The 19,288-nt window shown below is 34.2% G+C and overlaps 1 protein-coding gene across 1 annotated transcript in view; it reads left to right on the forward strand.

Moving 5' to 3' along the window:
* Nucleotides 1-19,258, forward strand: part of rgs14a (regulator of G protein signaling 14a) — a 32,404-nt gene extending 13,146 nt beyond the window's left edge. Inside the window, exons 18-32 of the mRNA XM_073820191.1 lie at nucleotides 783-855; nucleotides 968-1,140; nucleotides 3,891-3,912; nucleotides 4,047-4,213; nucleotides 5,999-6,091; nucleotides 6,680-6,823; nucleotides 7,191-7,358; nucleotides 9,124-9,202; nucleotides 10,984-11,087; nucleotides 11,883-12,098; nucleotides 13,480-13,553; nucleotides 14,552-14,678; nucleotides 14,784-14,865; nucleotides 15,553-15,621; nucleotides 18,659-19,258. Coding sequence (XP_073676292.1) covers nucleotides 783-855; nucleotides 968-1,140; nucleotides 3,891-3,912; nucleotides 4,047-4,213; nucleotides 5,999-6,091; nucleotides 6,680-6,823; nucleotides 7,191-7,358; nucleotides 9,124-9,202; nucleotides 10,984-11,087; nucleotides 11,883-12,098; nucleotides 13,480-13,553; nucleotides 14,552-14,678; nucleotides 14,784-14,865; nucleotides 15,553-15,621; nucleotides 18,659-18,822 — 1,755 coding nt within the window. The 3' untranslated portion in view covers nucleotides 18,823-19,258. The remainder of the gene's footprint in view (nucleotides 1-782; nucleotides 856-967; nucleotides 1,141-3,890; nucleotides 3,913-4,046; nucleotides 4,214-5,998; nucleotides 6,092-6,679; nucleotides 6,824-7,190; nucleotides 7,359-9,123; nucleotides 9,203-10,983; nucleotides 11,088-11,882; nucleotides 12,099-13,479; nucleotides 13,554-14,551; nucleotides 14,679-14,783; nucleotides 14,866-15,552; nucleotides 15,622-18,658) is intronic.
* Nucleotides 19,259-19,288: the final 30 nt, after the last annotated feature.

A 19,288-nucleotide genomic window follows, 5' to 3' on the forward strand; every position in this document is an offset into this window, starting at 1 on the left:
GTATGTATAAATACAAACACAAACATGTATATTAAAGAAAACTGTTTTAGATTTATATATCAAATATTTATAATTATATATATATAATCTAAATTAAATAAAAATATAACTATCCACACATATAAGTATTTTTATAAGTCTATATATGTATGTGTGAGTATTTATATATACATAATAAATATACACAGTAAACACATTTAGTAAGTAAACATAAACTTTTATTTTGGATGCGATTAATTGCGATTAATCGTTTGACAGCCCTATATTTTATATATATATATATATATATATAGCTTACTGATATTTAAAATATCATTGTGGGTTTCAATAGATTCTAAAATGATCTTAATAAACATCTTAGATTTAAATACTTTAAAATACTTTTTAAATGTGTTTTTTGGTTGTGGGACAGCAGTTTGCACCAATTCTGTAGATTCACACAATACAAGGCCATGTTGGCACTTGATAGAGCAAGCTGTAAGATAAACTAAGCAGAATTGTTAAAGGTAATCAAACTATAATTTTCCGAGAACCTCCTTTGACCTGATAGTAATCGAATGTAATCCATTACACTTATAGTTTATTAATTTATTTGACTATTGTATTCCACAGTAATCTGCTCTGATTCACTGCATGTGTGAGATCAGAGTATGACACATGCTGTGAAAAATATTGCTTAATTTCTGTCCACGTGAAAGGACGTGGACGTTTCGCTGTGCAAGTTCTCAGGCCTGTTGTGTTGTTTGTTTTAACTGTTTAAGTACATTTGTGGCTCATAACAGGTTGAGGTTATCCGCCGTGGTTGGTTATTGATTCTCTCATTGGTCAGGTTCGTTTGGGTGGATAAGCACAGAGGTGGGTGGGACGTCGCGTCGGTCTCGTACCACACAAAGGGATGCTTACAGTCGAAAAAGAGGTTTTAGTCAGAGTAACCACAGTTCCTCTTGCGGTGTGTTGCTATGGTAAGACTTCCCTTTGAAACAGGAAGTGACAGAGCTGTTAGAAAGAGGGCTGGCAGGCAGCGTAGCTGTAGAGGGGAACAGTTTGGAGCGACGTCCTCGGTGTGGGCACGGTCGACCCTACCCTGATGTGGCCATGTCCAAGAAAATGAACACACTGGCAGTGCCAGCGGGTCAGATGGTAAGTCTAGTTCAGGCCTACCGGTGGTTCTTCTCCAGCTGAGCGATGCAGCTTCACTGATTAATTCACTGGTTCAGTTTGGTAGGTGTGTGGCAGCTTGCATATGTTAACAGTTGTTTTATTGTAGGTTCATGATTGTGGGTTTAGTTTTACTTTAACCATTTCGACAAGGTTTGATGAATGAAAATTTGCAGTTACAAAGGTGAATTCTGGTTTGTGGTTTTAAGTTGAGCGTTGCAACTGTGAGAAATTTGGAATCTGGCACAAGTGAGCAGTTTGCTTTGAGGAGTCTTGAATGTGTTGCTGTTGCAGGTGTTTTCTTCTGGTTTGCTTTAACAGTCTTTAGCCATTTTTCCATTTATAATCAGGACTTGGCATTTGCAAATCGGATTGAATGTTTGATTTGAGGACAAAGCTCTCCTTAGAAGTTCAGCTCAATCTGACAAAGCAGCTTTTGAGAAGTCTAGGGATGTTTAAAGGCTGTCATAGTTGGAACTAGCAAGCATTAAGATCTTGGTTTCAATTCTAGGGGAATGCATGAACAAGTAAACATAAAGGAAAATTCAGAATTTTTTTTTTTTTAGGTAAGAAATGGTTCACCTGAATATTATAATGTGCTGATAATGTACTCATCCTCAGGCCATCCAAGATGTAGATATGTTTGTTTATTCATGGGAACAGATTTGGAGAAATGTAGCATTGCATCACTTGCTTACCAATGCTCTGCAGTGAAAGGGTGCCGCCAGAATAAGAGTCCAAACAGCTGATAAAAACATCACAATTATCCACAAGTAATCCACACCAGTCCAGCCTATCAATTAACATGCTGTAAAGTGAAAAGCTGTGTGTTTACAAGAAACAAATCCATCAAGACATTTCAAACTTTTTTTAACGTTTTAACAAGTCCATAATAATGCTTTCTCCAGTGAAAAAGTTGTCTCTTATGAAATTTCATTTCAGTGAACCATCCCTTTACAAGTCTGTTGTAATAATTGGCTTTATATACAATTATACTTATTTAGATAGACGTGTAAATATACAGTTGAAGTCAAAAGTTTACATACACCTGGCAGAATCTGCAAAATGTTAATTATTTTACCAGAATAAGAGGGATCTTACAAATTGCATGTTATTTTTTAAACACTGACCTGAATAAGATATTTCATAAAAGATGTTTACATATAGTCCGCAAGAGATAATAATAGTTGAATTTAGAAAAATGACCCCGTTCAAAAGTTTACATATCCTTGATTACCTGAATGATCCATAGCTGTGTTTTGTTTGTTTAGTGATAGTTGTTCATGAGTCCCTTGTTTGTTCTGAACAGTTAAACTGTCTGCCGTTCTTCAGAAAAATCCAAAAACAATTTAAGCATTGTGTATTTGAACCCTTTCCATCAATGACTGTATAATTGAGATCCATCTTTTTACACTGAGGACAACTGAGGGACTCTCATGCAACTATCACAGAAGGTTCAAACACTGATGCTCCAGAAGGAAATACATTGCATTAAGAGGCAGGGGTGTGAAAACTTTTGAACAGGATGAAGATGTGTACATTTGTCTTATTTTGCCTAAATATCAACGTTTTCTTATTTAGCACTGCCCTTCAGTAGCTACAGAAGATTGAATGTTTTCCAGAAGGCAAAATAAGTTAAATTTACCCTGATCTTCAAATTCAAAAAGTTTTCACCCCCCACCTCTTAATACATCGTGTCTCCTTCAGCGTTTAAAACTCCTGTAATAGTTGCATATGAGTGCCTCAGTTGTCCTCAGTGTGAAAAGATGGATCTCAAAATTATACAGTCATTATTGGAAAGGTTTCAAATAGACAAAAATGCTGAAAAACCAAAGAATTTGTGGGACCTGAAGGATTTTTCTGAAGAACAGCAGGCAATTTAACTGCTCAGGACAAACAAGGAACTCACAAACAACTATCACTAAACAAAAAAACACAGCTGTGGATCATTCAGGTAACAAACACAGTATTAAGAATCCAGGGGATGTAAACTTTATTATTTTCTCTTGTGGACTATATGTAAACATCTTCATGTGAAACATCTTATTCAGGACAGTACTAATTAAAAAAAACAAAAACAAAAAAAAAAGCATGCTTTTTGTATGACCCCTCTTATTTTGTTAAAATAACATTTTGCATTTTCTGCAAGTGTATGTAAACTTTTCACTTCAACTGTATGTGCATACATTTATATCCTCCCTAGAAGGTCAGTAAGTCTTACAGAAATCTCTTTGGGCACAAGCCTTCAACTCAACTTTTTGATATTAAAAAGTTATAAAAAGTTAAAAAGGTATAGTTTGTAGTTATTATAATTAGCTTATATAAAAAAAATCTACGGTGTGTCTTTATTTAGATGGCTGGCCAAATTGTGTTTGACAAGAAAAGCGAATGCACGATGAGCCGCTGCGAAAATAAGCATTTCGCAATCAGGTTTCCACATTGTTTCCATGGCAATGAGACTTTCAATCACACAGATGTGTGTTTGCCCAGTGGGTCAGCTAAAAGCCAACCTCTCTATGGTTTCATGCTGTCTGATGAGTCGTGTCATGTCTCCTAATGAACTTTTTAACGTCAAACACACCCATTTCCTGTGTGACTGTGCAGCTCAGGAAAACAAAACAAAAAACATGCAGCTGTTAAAATGTGATATCCTGTGATGCATTAATTCATGACTATGATACAGGCCTCCATTGATTTCATGCTAGACTGATTGTGTTTGTTTGCTCTTGCAGACCCAGGCGGTTTCTGATGGGGGTAAGTGTTATTTCTTCATGCCAAACGTACTGTTATTATCAGTCTTGTAATCTGTTTACAAGTGGGGCACCCAGTTCATGATGTCAATCACTCAAACCACTTTTTTTCAGTATCATTTTCTCATTTTCAAACAGAGTTGAACTTTAAGTTATCTGGCCGTGGCAGCAGCTCCAGCCTATCAGAGAGCTCGAGCAGGTCAGGTGGTCCTCAAAGTACTGATGGTCCAGCCAGTCGGGTGGTCAGCTGGGCGGTGTGTTTCGAACACCTACTTGAAGACCATGTTGGTGTACGATACTTTACGGTAAGTTTTTATGATCCTCATCTCTGACTGCCTTTACTCTGTAATATATATTTAATATAATATATTTGATATGCATACTGTATGTCTAAGGCCTCTAAATGCTGAAAAATCTGTTGCACACAATATACTGCATTCTTTGTTTTCTGATTGATAGTTTATAGATTTTTACCAAGTAAAAGGTGTCTTCTGTGCTGTAAAATCTTTACTGATTTTCATAAAGTAAACATAAGAATAACTTTTATATTGTTAGCATATTTCAATATGAATACTTACTGGAATGAAGCAACTTCATGCTCAAATATGATCATCAGGCTTTTGAGAAATCTGTCAGTCACCTTATTGCATTGCATTATGTTTTGAGCATAAAACTAAGCATTTCAATGTCTTACTATAACATATTATTGGAGATATAGAGTGACGGTTGATATTTATATGTATATCCTTTTATAAGCATCTTTTATATTGTTTGATCTTGTTGATTTACATTACAAGCTATCAGAATTTCATCTTTTTGATCATATAAATCAGCATCTGCACCAAATGGCATATTTTTGTTTGAGGTGTTTTTAGAGTATTCTCACTTACTGTATATACACTACCAGTTGAAAGTTTTTAAACAGCAAAACAGTACAATTTTGTGTTTTTAAACAATCTGTTTAAAATAAATGCTTTCCATTTGAATATATTTTAAAATGTAATTTTATTCCTGTGATCAAAGCTAAATTTTCTGCATCATTACTCTAGTCTTCAGTGTCACATGATGATAATATGCTGATTTGCTGCTCAAGAAACATTTATTATTATCATCAATATTTAAAATGGTCGAGTAATTTTTTTTCCAGGTTCTTTTGATGAATAGAAAGATCCAAAGATCAGCTTTTATCTGAAACAAAAAAGCTTTATACCATTATACCATTTAAAAGCTTAGTGTTTTTTTTTTTAAATTAATTTTAGAAATTAATACTTTTATTTAGCAAGGCTGCTTTAAATTTGATAAAAAGTGAAGTGATATTTTTTTTAGGATCCTTTGATGAATAGAAAGAATAAAAGATCAGCATTTTTCTGAAATAAAAGTCTTTTGTAACAATATACAATTCAAAAGCTTTTTTGAAATTAATACTTTTATTTAGCAAGCTGCTATAAGTTGATCAAAAGATAAAGACATTTTAAAATGTTACAAAAGTTTTCTATTTCTGACGAATGCTGTTCATCTGAACTTTCTGTTTATCAAAGAATCCATGACTTTTCAACATAATATAATGTTTTTTGAGCAGAAAATCAGAATATTAGAATGATTTCTGAAGGATCGTGTGACTGGAGTAAGGACACTAAAAATGTAGCTTTGAAATCACAGGAATAAATTACATTTTCAAATATATTCAAATAGAAAACGGTTATTTTAAATAATAAACATGTTAAAATTTTGAACTGTTTGCTGTGCTTTCGATCAAATAAATGCAGACCTCTTTAAAAAACTTGACATTAAACAATTTATTGTTTCATGTTGTTGACAGTGGCATTATAAATAAGCCTAATAAGTTATGACAACTTTTAATTGTACCAAAGCAGTTAAGTATTTCGAGTTATTAAAACTAGTTTTATGTGTCAGCACGTAGCAAGTTAATTCACAAATGTTACTGGTCATGATAAGCGGGAAGCATTCATTCGTAAAAAAACACATCATTTACACCTAGAGCTTCTGTGAATTACATGTGTGAATCATTGATGTGTTTTGTTTTTCTCTCTTTTTTTTTTTCTTGGTCTGACTGCAAACGCATCTCACAGGAGTTTCTCAAATCGGAGGTTAGTGCTGAGAATATCCTGTTTTACCAGGCCTGTGAACGGTTCAAGAAAATCCCACCTACTAGACTGGAAGAGGTATGCAAAACTTGAAATGTAATTAATTTTAAAAAACTAATCTTTTAAATGAAATTTTAGGGTTTTTGAAGATACATTATGACTTAAACTAGTAAGAAATTTGTATACATTATTTTTTTTTAAATTAAATGTACAGTGACTGGATTTATTATTTTAAGTTTACGTTATTTAGATTTTTAGTATGTGAATATACAAATTCATTAGATCTTAATTGCATGTCAGCATTTTATTCAGACAGGTTTTCTTTGTGCACAAAAAGTATTCACTCTATCAACATTGTAAGCAATTAATGCAGTGTAACTAAACTAGTATGTGGCGTAACGTTACTTTCTTGCAGCGTAAAACAGGATCTTGTGCCTCATTTAATAGTTTGAATCTAAGCTGTGCATTTCTTTTTGCTGTCTTGCTAGCCTTGCTTAAAAACCGTCAAGTTACCACCACAAAATTCTAGTGTTATATGCACTAGACATGCCACTTTTGCACACTGATTTGAGTTTGAGTGTTTGTCTTTGTATAATCTGAATCCTCAGTCATAACTACAAATCAAAGGTAAATATCATCCTAAAACTAACGCATGTCCCCCATCAGCTGAAGAAAGAGGCACGTTCCATCTACGACAGTTTTCTTTCTGAAAGCTCTTTGCATGCGGTTAATATCGATGATACGGCCCAGATGGAAGAGAGCGCCTTGGAGACGCCTACACCCAACATGTTCGATAAAGCACAGGCACAGGTATGCATTGTGGGTGGTATGACAAAAATCACATGCCAATACTGTCATATAAAATTATTCATCGTGGTATACATTTCTTGAAATATCATAAATACTATATTTGCTGGGACTGAGGGATTGTAAATTTAGAAACCATGTTTCTTTTGGATAATATGATGCATTAAATACTTCACAAATAAGTTTATTTTTTTCCCCTTAATTTCGCAATTTGGACACAAAGATTCAATTTTTCGATAGATTTTTTATAACAAATGACTAAACAAAGTTTGGCGTTGCAACTGTTTCACTTGAGTTCTGACTATTAATACTCAAAGAAAGTCTCAAATGATTTACAGTAACTGTGGTTTATTCTTTTCCCCTGCCATAGATCTTCAAGCTGATGAAAATGGACAGCTATACGAGATTTGTCCGTTCTCCGCTCTACCAGAACTGCATGCTGTCTTGTGTGGAGGGTCGCCCTCTTCCCAGCATTGGAACCCCGGAGCCCAAAAGCAGAATATCCAAAAAGAGTGCAACGCCACCTAGTAACAGAAAGGTAATGCATTTAAAATCCATTCAAGTTACTTGAGAAATTACCTAAAGTTTGAGATCGGTACTATTTTGAAAAATGTTTTTAAGTCACTCAAGTCATAACTGTAGTCATATAGAGTCAGGCTGTTGACTAATGGTGAAAGGTTTGCAACGTAGTTTGACCAGAAGCTGGCAGGAAGTCAACATGTACATGTATACAACAAGGTCGCAGTTTTACACCAGTTCATTCTGTCCAAATGCAATAACTACTGATTATCTCAGACATACACTACCAGTCAAAAGTTTTTGAACTGTAAGATTTTAAATCTTTTTTTAAAGAATGTCTGTTCTGCTCACCAAGCCTGCAGTTATTTGATCTAAAGTACAACAAAAACAGTCAAATTTTGAAATCTTTTCACTATTTAAAATAACTGTTTTCTATTTGAATAAATTTTAATTATTCTTATATGCTGATTTGCTGTTCAAGAAATTGTATTCTTATTAATATCAATGTTTAAAACTGAGTAACTTTTTTCACGATTCTTCAATGAATAGAAGGGTCCAAAAATCAGCATTTATCTGAAATTAAAAGCTTTGGTAACATACACTATACCATTCAAAAGCTTGGAGTCACTATGCAAAAATTGTTGTTTTAAATAGTACAAAATATTTTAAATATACAAAATATTAAAATTGTATTGTATTTGCTGTACTTTGGATCAAATAAATGCAGGCTTTCTAAGCAGACGAGACATTAAAATCTTACTGTTCAAAAACTTTCGACTGGTAGTGTAGTTCTTTAAAATATACAATTCAGCTGTTAAAATGGATTTCTGCACTACTTTTTAAATGTTTGGAGTGAGTTTTCTTAAAGTGTTTTGAAAGAAGAATCTTTGGCTCACCAAAACTGCATTTATTTGGTTGAAAATACTGTAAAAACAGTTATGTTGTGAAATATTTTTACAATTAAATAAGTTTTCTGTCTGAATGTATTGTAAAATGTAATTTTTGTGATGCAAAGCTGAATTTATAGCATAATTACTCCAAGCTTTAGTGTCACATGATCTTTCAGAAATCATTCTAATATGCTGGTTTGCTCCTTAAGAAGGATTTCTTATCAATGTTGAAAATCGTTACGCTGCTTAATATTTTTGTGGAAACCGTTGATTGATACAGCTTGTATTGTATCTTGCCAGTCAAATAAGAGAGATGAACAACATAATCACAAAAAAAATGTAGTGCTTAAAGTTATTGTATTGATTGGAAATTATTAAAATGGTTATCAGGAGTCAGCTATTGAGAACTAGTATAAACTTATCATAAATCATCTTTTTTTACATAATCACATTTGCATCTATATGGTAACTAATCTACATTGAACAGAACTCAAGCCACAAATGTGAGCTATAAAATGCTGAATTTGTCTTGATTCAGACTGTACTACAGACAAATTTTTTGCAAGATGATGATGATTTTTTTTTAGTGCCATTTGAAACTATGAGCGAGCAGTTTTGCTTCACTCGTTTGTTGCTTAATGTCTATATTGCAAAATATCTGTGGTGCTGTTTCAGTGAGTGTAGTGTGCAGTAAAAATACTTTACTCTATGCACTACTTGAGTGTGCCTGAAATCAATCTGGATTTCATGCAGTGCAGGTGTGAGCTGTTTAAAATGGGTGAGAAAGTTTTGCCACTCCACCGTGGGAATGTAATGCTGTGTCTGCGAGCTATTAGACTGTGAACCACAGTGGAAAAAAAGTCTTTATGTGTATAATTCTGTGTTTTGAAACAGAGTGTTGAGTTGAAAGTGCCCTCATCTGACAGCAAGACCAACAGGAAGAAGAGGTTAGAGAAGACAGGCTCATGGGGAGGTACCATCTGACTCAGCGCTTCTCTATCTGTGTGCGGTATCTATGTGGACTTGTCTGCATTGCATGCCACTGTCTTAAAACAAGTTGCTTTCATGATTAATGCATGTTTCATGCATGTCAGTAACTAGCTGCGTTTCCATTACCCTTCAAATTGCGCAAATTGAGATTGCAAATTCTGTAAATATAGATGCCTGTGTCTCCTATGATTAAAATTAATGGCTAGTGCAGTGGCTTTGACATACAGTCAAGCCTGAAATTATTCATACCCCTGGCAAATTCTGACTTAAAGTTACTTTTATTCAACCAGCAAGTTTTTTTTGACCAGAAATGATACAGGCTTCTTCCAAAAGATAAGACGTTGTACAAGAGGCATCATTGCTGAAAAAAATATTTCTTAGCTTATATTTCCATTTAAACAAAAAGTGGCATGTCCAAAATTATTCATACCCTTCTCAATAATCAATAGAAAAGCCTTTATTGGCTATTACAGCAATCAAACACTTCCTGTAATTGCTGACCAGCTTTTTGCAGGCCTCCACTAGTATTTTTGCCCATTCATCTTTAGCGATGAGCTCCAACTCTTTCAGATTGCAGGATCTCTTGCCATCACCCTGATCTTTAGCTCCCTTCAAAGATTCTCAATTGGATTTCTGGCTGGGCCACTGCAAATGTTTTTGTCTGCTAACCATTTCTTCACCACTTTTGCTGTGTGTTTTGGGTCGTTGTCCCAAACATGTTCAACATTTAGATATGGTCTTATAGCCCTTTTCTGACTTGTGAGCAGCCACAATGCGCAGCCGCAGGTCCTCAGTGAGCTCCTTTGTCTTAGCCATGACTGTGCACAAACCAACAGCGAGAGCTTCTGTTTTTCAGCTGTTGAGTTGATTAAAACAGCTGTTCCCAATGAATCAGGGTAATTAGGATGCTTTAGAACAGCTTGGACTATTTGGAATGGTATAGAACTTTGGATTTTCCCATAGACTGTGACTGTTTGCAAAGGGTATGAATAATTTTGGACATGCCACTTTTTGTTCAAATGTAAATAAATAATAATATTTTTTTCCACAATTGTTATCTTATTATCTGTCTTATCTTTTTGGGAGAAGCCTGTGTCATTTATGGTCAAAAAAACCTAAAAAACTTGCTGGTTGAACAAAAGTAACTTTAAGTCAGAATTTGCCAGGGGTATTAATAATTTTGGGCTTGACTGTACGTAAATCTACCATCATCCATTGTCATGATTTATCACGAGAGGAAAAAATTACATATTAGTTGCATAACATCGGTTAATGGAAACACTGTAATTTCGCAACAGCTTATAAACATTTATAAAACATTGCAAAACTTTTGCCCAAATCTGTAATGGAAACGCACCTACTGATTTGAAGATGCCCCAGTTTTCTTTTAAAGGGCTCATAAAATGGATTTCTATAATTTTTTTTTGAAGTCCGCTCAGGAAGAGGTTTTTTTTTTTCATCAAAAAAGGGTTATAATTTAGGAATAAAAGGTCATTTTCAGTCTGATTTTAGCCTCTGATTCAAACTTTTCATTGGAAGGGGCATGTCTGCTCTGAAACCTCAATGGAAACGCCCACTGCTGTGATTGGCTAACATCTTTGCATATGAAATGAGCATTAAATGTCAAACTCTTGAAAGCTTTTACTGCATTTAGATTCATTTCATGACCCCTTTAGTGTCTGTCTTCTGTTTTCATGGTTTTTCTTAAGTGTGTTCAGCTATCGTACATGAACTGTTCATAATTACGGAATTTATGTTTCTCAGCTGACCAGTCATATCAGCGTGTGGCGGTGTCTCGTAAGGAGTCTCAGATTTCAGTGAAGTCTAACAGTAGTCTGGAGTTAGTTTCTGGATTCGGACGAGCTGAGGTAACTAAACCAAACCAAATATTCTGGTAATTGAACAAAATTTTACATTTTAGAAAGGGAATGAAAGTGCGTGACCTTCATTAATCTTCAGAACACAAATTAAGATATTTTGGATGAAATCTGAGAGCTTTCTGACACTGAATAGACAGCGTCACAACTACCATGCTCAAGGCCCAGAACGGTAGTAATCACATTGTTAAAATAGTCCATGTGACATCAGTGATTGACCCGTAATTTTATAAAGTCCACAAAGCAAACAAAAATAATGACTTTATTTAACAAGTTATTCTCTTCTGTGTCAGTCATTGACTCACATTCACAAGAAAACCACAACGCATGCATGTGGTGCTGCTGATGCCGGAGCTGGTATCACATGGACTATTTTAACAATGTCCTTACTACCTTTCTGGGCCTTGAATATGTGTTGCCATCTATGCAGGGTCAGAAAGCTCTTGAATTTAATCAAAAATATATTAACTTGTGTTCTGAAGATGAACAAATGTCTTACTGAGGGCAAGTAACTGATAACAGATTTTTCATTTTTGGGTGAACTATTTTAAAATATAATAACATATTTAATCTTTTAACATTCAATTAGCACTTAAATATTTGCTAAATTGTCTAAATTGTTGACAACTGATTCCAAATGCAGGTGGCATATAGCTACAATTTTGTTTTGGGGGCGAAAACTTACAAATGCCCCTGTTAACATCAAAACTATAGTTTGATTTCATTTAAGCAGTTGCAGGAAAATGAAAGATGGAAAACACTTAATGAATTCTCTCTTTCTGTCAGAATGGACGCTGTAATGTGGCCATCTCTGATCCAGAAGCTTTAAGTGCTGGTTCTCCTACAGCAGATAAGTACTGCTGCGTCTATCTGCCGGACGGGACTGCCAGCTTGGCCCCTGCCAGACCTGGCCTGAGCCTCAGAGACATGCTGAGCAGCCTGTGTGAGAAGAGGGGCTTTCCTCTGAAAGACATCCTCATCTACCTACATGGCAAAGATAAGGTCAGTCCGGCAGCCTAAATGAGGGCAACCTATCTGCCTTCACACATTTATCTAACCAGTGGTGTAATGACTCTACAAGATCTTTAACAACGGCAAGCATTGTCAAGTTACATTTATTCATATAGCGATTTATACAATGCAGATTGTTAAAGCAGCTTCAGAGTAACAAGGAAATAACTGTATTAATGTTATTAAAGTCTTTCAATTATGAAACACATACAATTTCAACTTTAAAACAGCTATTGAAATACAATAGTGTCAGCTCAAGTTCAGTGGTGATTTAGTTTAGTTCAATTATAGTGCAAAGCATTTTCACATTTCTCTAGGTGTTTTTTTTTTTTAAGTAGCACAAACATCCTGTTTAAAACTTTATGTAAATTAGCTGTGCTGTAGTTGGTCAACTGCTTTGCATGTAGAATGAATCGCAACATTGAAGTTTCTGAATACTTATAGAATGGTTATTTTTAGTGTCATTGAGATATTAATTAATATTTCAAGTTAGTTTTTATTTTGATATTTTCTGTTTTTAATTAAATATCTATTTAATATATGTTAGTTTTAGTTATTAGTTAGCCAAGACAAACTACATAAATTATTTTAACTTAATTTTTAACATTTCAGTTAAAGTTTTAGTTACCTTTTTGTATGGTTTTGGTGTTATTATAATTTATTTTTTGTTTTATTTTTTTCATTGCATTCATTCAAATGGACACAGCTAAAACACTCTTAAAATGTTTTCTCAAATAAGGTACAGCTCTTTTTTGCTAAATTGGGAATTAACAAGTTTCAGTATTATATTGTATTAAAGTGTATGTGTGTGTGTATATGTATATGTGTGTGTGTGTATATATATATATATATGTATATATATATATATATATATATATATATATACATATATATACATATATATACATACACACACACACACATATATTATATATACATACACACACACACACACACACACACACACACATATATACATACGGTATATATATGTGTGTGTGTATATATATATATATATATATATATATATATATATATATATATATATATATATATATATACAAACACACACACACACACACACACACACACACACACACACACACACACACATATATTATATATACATACATACACACACACACACACACACACACACACACACACACACACACACATATATACATACGGTATATATATGTGTGTGTGTGTATGTGTGTATATATATATATGTATGTATGTATTTATGTGTATATTTGTGTATATGTCTTCTGAACTTTTTAATATATCAGTTTTTAAGGTATATTACTGGTTTAGTTTTTTTTCCTACGTATTTGTGAGGATAATGAATAATGTGTTTGCTTCCCAACAGCCTCTTTCTCTGGATCAGGAGAGCTCTGTGTTTGGAGATCAGCAGCTCACTCTGGAGCTCAAAATTACATTTGCGTGAGTCACACATACTGTATGCGCACACAGTTTAAAATAAACCTTAAATTAATAAAATAATATCTCATTAACATTTTAAGGATACACCAACATGTTATCTAGGCCATTAAATTGGCTGATATTTAGCTGATTTTATTATAGCATCAGATGGTAACAATATCCTATTGACTGTTTTTGTAGATATTATTTCTAGTCACATTTTTTTTTTTTTTTAGTGGCTCTAGTTTTGGTTTATGGAAGCCTGTTTCCTCCACTAAGTTAAAAAAAAGTTATTGCGACTTTATTTCACAATTCTGACTTTTTTTTCCTTCTCAGAATTGTGTGACAAATTCACAATTGCGAGAAACTATATTCTGAGAAAAAAGTCACAAGTTCAATTCTTAGAATTGCAACTTTATTTCTCAAATTTGCGAGTTTGTCTCGCAATTCTGACTGTATAACTCAAAATTGTGAGTTTATAACGCAAATCTAACTTCATTTCTTAAAATTGTGAGTTTATATCTTAATTCTGAGAAAAATGTTCAGAATAGTGAGACAGTCAGAATTGCACTTATAAATTCAATTTTGTGAGTTTATATCATGCAATTCTTCATTTTATAGGTTTATCGGGAGTTCGAGTTATAAAGTCAGAATTGCGAGACAAACAATTGCGAGAAACAATTTCGAGTTATACATTTTTGTGAGTTTATCACGCAATTCTGACTTTATTTCTCAGAACTGCAAGTTTATGTCTTACAATTTTGAGTTATAAAGTCAGAATTGCGAGTTTATATCATGCAAATCTGACTTAGTTTCTCAGAATTGTGAGTTTATATCTCATTTCTGAGAAAATTCAATTACGAGTTTGTATGGCGCAATTTTAAGAAAAAAAAAAGTCGTCAGAGAAAGTCGCAGTTACCTTATTTTTTTTTTATTCAGTGGTGGAAATGGGCATCCATATTTAGTTACCTACAACAGCCCTGTTGCTCAGATATGTTGACATGTTTGTTTGTGTGCAGGCTGGACATGGTGTTTTCAGGAAGAACGATAGGAATCATCGCCAAGTCGAGCAAGAGTTTGGGTGATGCACTTTCCATTGTCCTACAGAAACACCAACTGCGACCTCAGGATGTGCAGGTTACTCTGGTGTGTAAACTATTTATCCCAAATGTCAAAAACTCATGTGAGACATGGTGAACAATATATGTATATTAAGTGAAGTATATGAAGTGAAACCTTTTCTCATTTCAGAGTGGCTCAAGTGAACCTCTAAGCATGAGCACAAACGTGTTTCGTCTAGCCGGAAAAACTGTGCGCTTGGACAAAGTCGAAGGTGCGTTATCAATTTAAATCGATAAAGTTTTGGAGAGAAATTTAAAATTAGGCATAATTTCAATTGATTGACAAAACAAAAGCATTTTATGTTTTTTATAATTATACTTAAATAGAAATAAAAGTATAATTATTTAAATAAAATTAATAAAACATCTTCTAATTACAATATGTTAAAAGTGATAAATCTTAAGATTTTTTTAAAGTAATATAATTATATAATTTTATTTTATTATTTATTTGTCAAGCTAACACAATGAACTCTATTTTGTTTCTTTTCCACTTCTTCTAGTATCTTCTTGCAGGATTTAAATCAGTGTCTTTGAGTTTAGTCATGCAAACGGCTTGTGATATTCTCTCTTTGTGTTTCTCTCGTGTCAGTTTGCATTAGGCTTATTGTTCTTTCCCGTCACAGTATTTTTGCCCAGCGCAAATGAAACCTCCACCTCAGGGGTCATCTCAGGCTTTAAAGCAGTGTTTTAAGGCTCATTTTCTCGCTGTATAGCTCTTCAGATGGAGCAGAGAGGGCTGGAGGGACCACCGCTTTACACCAGACCTTAAAAATAGGATTATGGAGGAGGTGTTAACTGACATGAGATGCAGTATCTCTCTTTCCAGTGATCTCATTTCCTCACTCATCAGACTGATTAATCGTGTGTATCTCTGTGTGTGTGTTTTCTTTTTTTAGTTGGTGTAGAGACTGAAGCCCCTTCACCAAAAGCAAATCTCAGACCCAGAAAACACCAGGAAATGGACGGTAATGCAGAAGTCTTGCATTATGGTGTATATTGACATTATACTTAAGCAGCCTTCACTCTGTCAGAACCAGGAAATGCACTTTTTTATCATTAAATTATTTCTTCTTTTTTTTTTTTTTGTGCATTTTAAAATGCATTTATTTATTATATTTTATTACATTTATTTTGTACTTTTATTTATTCATACATTTCTTGAGTTTGGTATATTTTATTAGTGGCCAAGCACTGAAGGTGCTTGAGCACCTATTGTATCTGTTGGTCATTGTCTTGGTTTTTTTCCCCTCCTCTTCTGCTCTGGGAGTCTAGGGCAGCCCATAGAACCGCTTGTGGGAAAGTTAGTGATATTTAGCACACAGATAGAAGACAGTCTCAATATTAACCACAGAAAATGTGGAGTCTCTAACTCAAACTTTTTAGCGCCACCAATAGGCCAAATTTGCACTCATATTAACTTTGAATCATGAGGTCTATAAGCAAAATTCTGATTCCTTGGCTCATGCAGAGAATGCATATCAAAATAAAAATTTCTACAGGTCAGGATTTTTCGCAATTTTGAATTTTGTGAAAAAAAAAAAAAAAAACGACTTATTTCGAACTCGTCCTAGACTGTTTGATTTTCATCAGTTGGCTCAAATCATCTTCAGGCAATGCTGGCAAAAAGTTATCAAAAGCTTTTTGATAAACCAAACTGTTTTTGTAAAGAGCCTTAATGAATTTGATTCAATTCACACAGAAATGGACATAAGGCTATATCTTCACAATGATTTAGTGTATTCAGACAAACTTGGTATGTGTTGTACCAGGCATGATTGAGGGCACATGAGTAGTTTTGGTAGTTTTATATCAAAATATACTTTTGTACTTTGTTTATATTTTCTGAACAATTTGGGATGTCATGTCAAATCATGGGAGTATTCTTGTTAGAATCACAGTAGCATACCGAATCAAATGATACCAAATTTTCCTATGTCAGCCATTTTGAGTGTAGACCATTTTTTTGCAGTAAAATGCTGTATTTTTCAAACGCTTTAACGAATTATGAATCTTATAGAATTGCTTGCGAGAAAGTTATGAAATTGTCACATGGATAGAGGACAGTCCCATCATTAACCACAGATAATTTGGAGTCTCTAACTCAAATGCTCTAGCGCCACCAATAGGCCAAATTTGCTCTCATATTTCAGCTAATAACTTTAACTTTAACTGTGAGGTCCAGAAAGAAAATATATTTTTCCCCCTCTGATTCCTTGGCTCATGTTGAGTTGAATGCATATAAGAAATTAATTTCTACAGGTCAAGGTTTTTTGTAAACTTTTTCAAACTTGTCGTAGACTGTCTGATTTTCACCGTAATTAGCTTGGATCATCTTTAGACAATGCAGGCAAAAAGTTATCAAAAGGTTTTGGTCAAAAGATATAAAAATATGAATCTCGTTGGATTCAGAGTAGCATACCAAATCAAACGATACCATATTTTGTCAGCCATTTTGAGCGTGGACCATTTAAAATTTTGTAGAAAAATGCTGTACTCTTCAAACGCTTTAACATTATGAATCTTATAGAAATGCTTGTGAGAAAGTTATGAAATTTAACACAGATCATCATTAATCACAGCTAATTTGGAATCTCTAACTCAAACTCTCTAGCACCACCAACAGGCCAAATTTGCAGTCATGTTTCTGCTAATAACTCTTAAACTGTAAGGACTAGAAGCAAAATACTGATTTCTTGGCTCATGCAGAGTAGAATGCATACCAAAATGTAAATTTCTACAGGTGAAGATTTTTTGCAATTTTAAATTTTGCGAAAAAATGAACTTTTTCAATCTTGTTGTAGACTGTCTGATTTTTACCATAATTGGCTGAGATCATCTTCAGACAATACTGGCAAAAAGTTATCCAAAGCTTTTGGTTGAAAGATATTAAGATATGAATCTCGTTAGATTCAGAGTAGCATACCCAATCAAACGATGCCAAGTTTTTCTTATGTCAGCCGTTTTGAGCGTGGACCATTTCGAATTTAGCTTGAACATATTTTGAATCCTATAGAAAGTTATGAAATTTGGCACACAGATCATCATTAACCACAGCAAATTTCTCTAATGCCACCATCAGGCCAAATTTGCAATTTTGAATTTTGCAAATTTTTTGAACTCCTCCCAGATGGTTTGTCCGATTTTCACCAAAATTGACTCGGATCATCTTCAGACAATGCTTTTTTCCTTCTGATTTCTTGGCTAATATCAAGTTGAATACTTTTCCTTTTACTTGGAAAAGTAAAAATGCTTTTACTTTTTATGAAAATTTTAAATCTATAGTCAAGATTTTCCACAATTTTGAATTTTCCAAAATATCTATAAGTTATCGAAAGATTTTTGAAAGGTGCACTAACATATTTGATGAAATTTGTGCAAAAATGAACATGAGGTGGCTATATCTCTGCAACGCTTTAGCGGATTCTGTCAAGTATGACCTGAGGGCACATAAGTAGTTTCAGCACAGCACCACTTACTGGTCAAAAAATATAATCTATTGACATTTCTGCTTATAACGTCTGACCAGTTTGGCCAAAAATCATAAAATTGGTCTTGATAGATTCAGAACAGAAAGCCAAATCGAAAAATATCAAATTTTTCTATGTCAACATTTTTAGGCATTTACCCATTTTGAGGATTGTAGTGAAATTCTGAATCAACAAATGTCTTTAACAGGGGTTTCTAACCGAGAGCTACCATACTGCAGATTTCAGCTTCAACCCTAATCTAACGCATCTGAACCAGCTAATCAAGATGTTCAGAGCTACTTTTGTTGAAGCGGGGTTGGAACTTAAGTCTGCAGGAAGGTAGCTCTCCAGGAGCAGGGTTGGAGAAAGTAAAGACAGATCCTTAACTCTTCATTTTACCTCTGTTGTGCTTTGCCCCTTAATTGCATACTAGTCAGTGTACTACAAAGTATGCACTGAGCCATTGCTTGTATTCTATTATGAATATGACTCTATGTATCTGATGTATCCAGTCCGTCTGCCTGTTTTCTCTCAGGTCTTGTTGAGCTGCTAAACCGTGCACAGTGCAGTCGTGTGGATGACCAGCGCGGTTTACTCACCAGAGAGCAGCTGGAATTACCACAGTTCCTGCAGCTCCCAGGAGGGAAACAAGTGCAGACTTCCTGCCACCAGACACAGGACGAGGATTGTGCCCTTTGACCTGAGAACCATTCAAGCACTATTCAAGCAACTTAAGACTCAAATCAGTGAACTATATGGCAGACTGGAGGAGAGAAACTCTTATAAGGTTACGGCAAGTGTGTGTGTATGTATGAGCAAGTGAGTTGGTTTCTTAACCTGAGAGTGATTGAGCGCAGGTGTATATTTTGTATATTACAGACACTGTCATGAAGAGCTCTTAGAAACGCCACTTTTTAAATAATGCAGAATTATGGGACGTCACCTTAAAAAAAAATCAAACTACGTTTGCCTGCTAAAACAATTGTATTTATTTTCATATCAGATTGTATTGTGTGCAATATCAAGTGTGATCTTATTTATTAGAACATATTTGGTATGGGAACACATTAGTATGTTTTGTTTTTGTTCACAGTGAGTTTTAATGTCTGATTAAAAAAGGTTTTGTGTGAGCTGGCGTGGGAAATAGCACTGTCGTGTGTAATTT

The sequence above is a fragment of the Garra rufa genome, chromosome 16, assembly GCF_049309525.1.
Source record: "Garra rufa chromosome 16, GarRuf1.0, whole genome shotgun sequence".
Taxonomy (NCBI): Eukaryota; Metazoa; Chordata; class Actinopteri; order Cypriniformes; family Cyprinidae; genus Garra; species Garra rufa.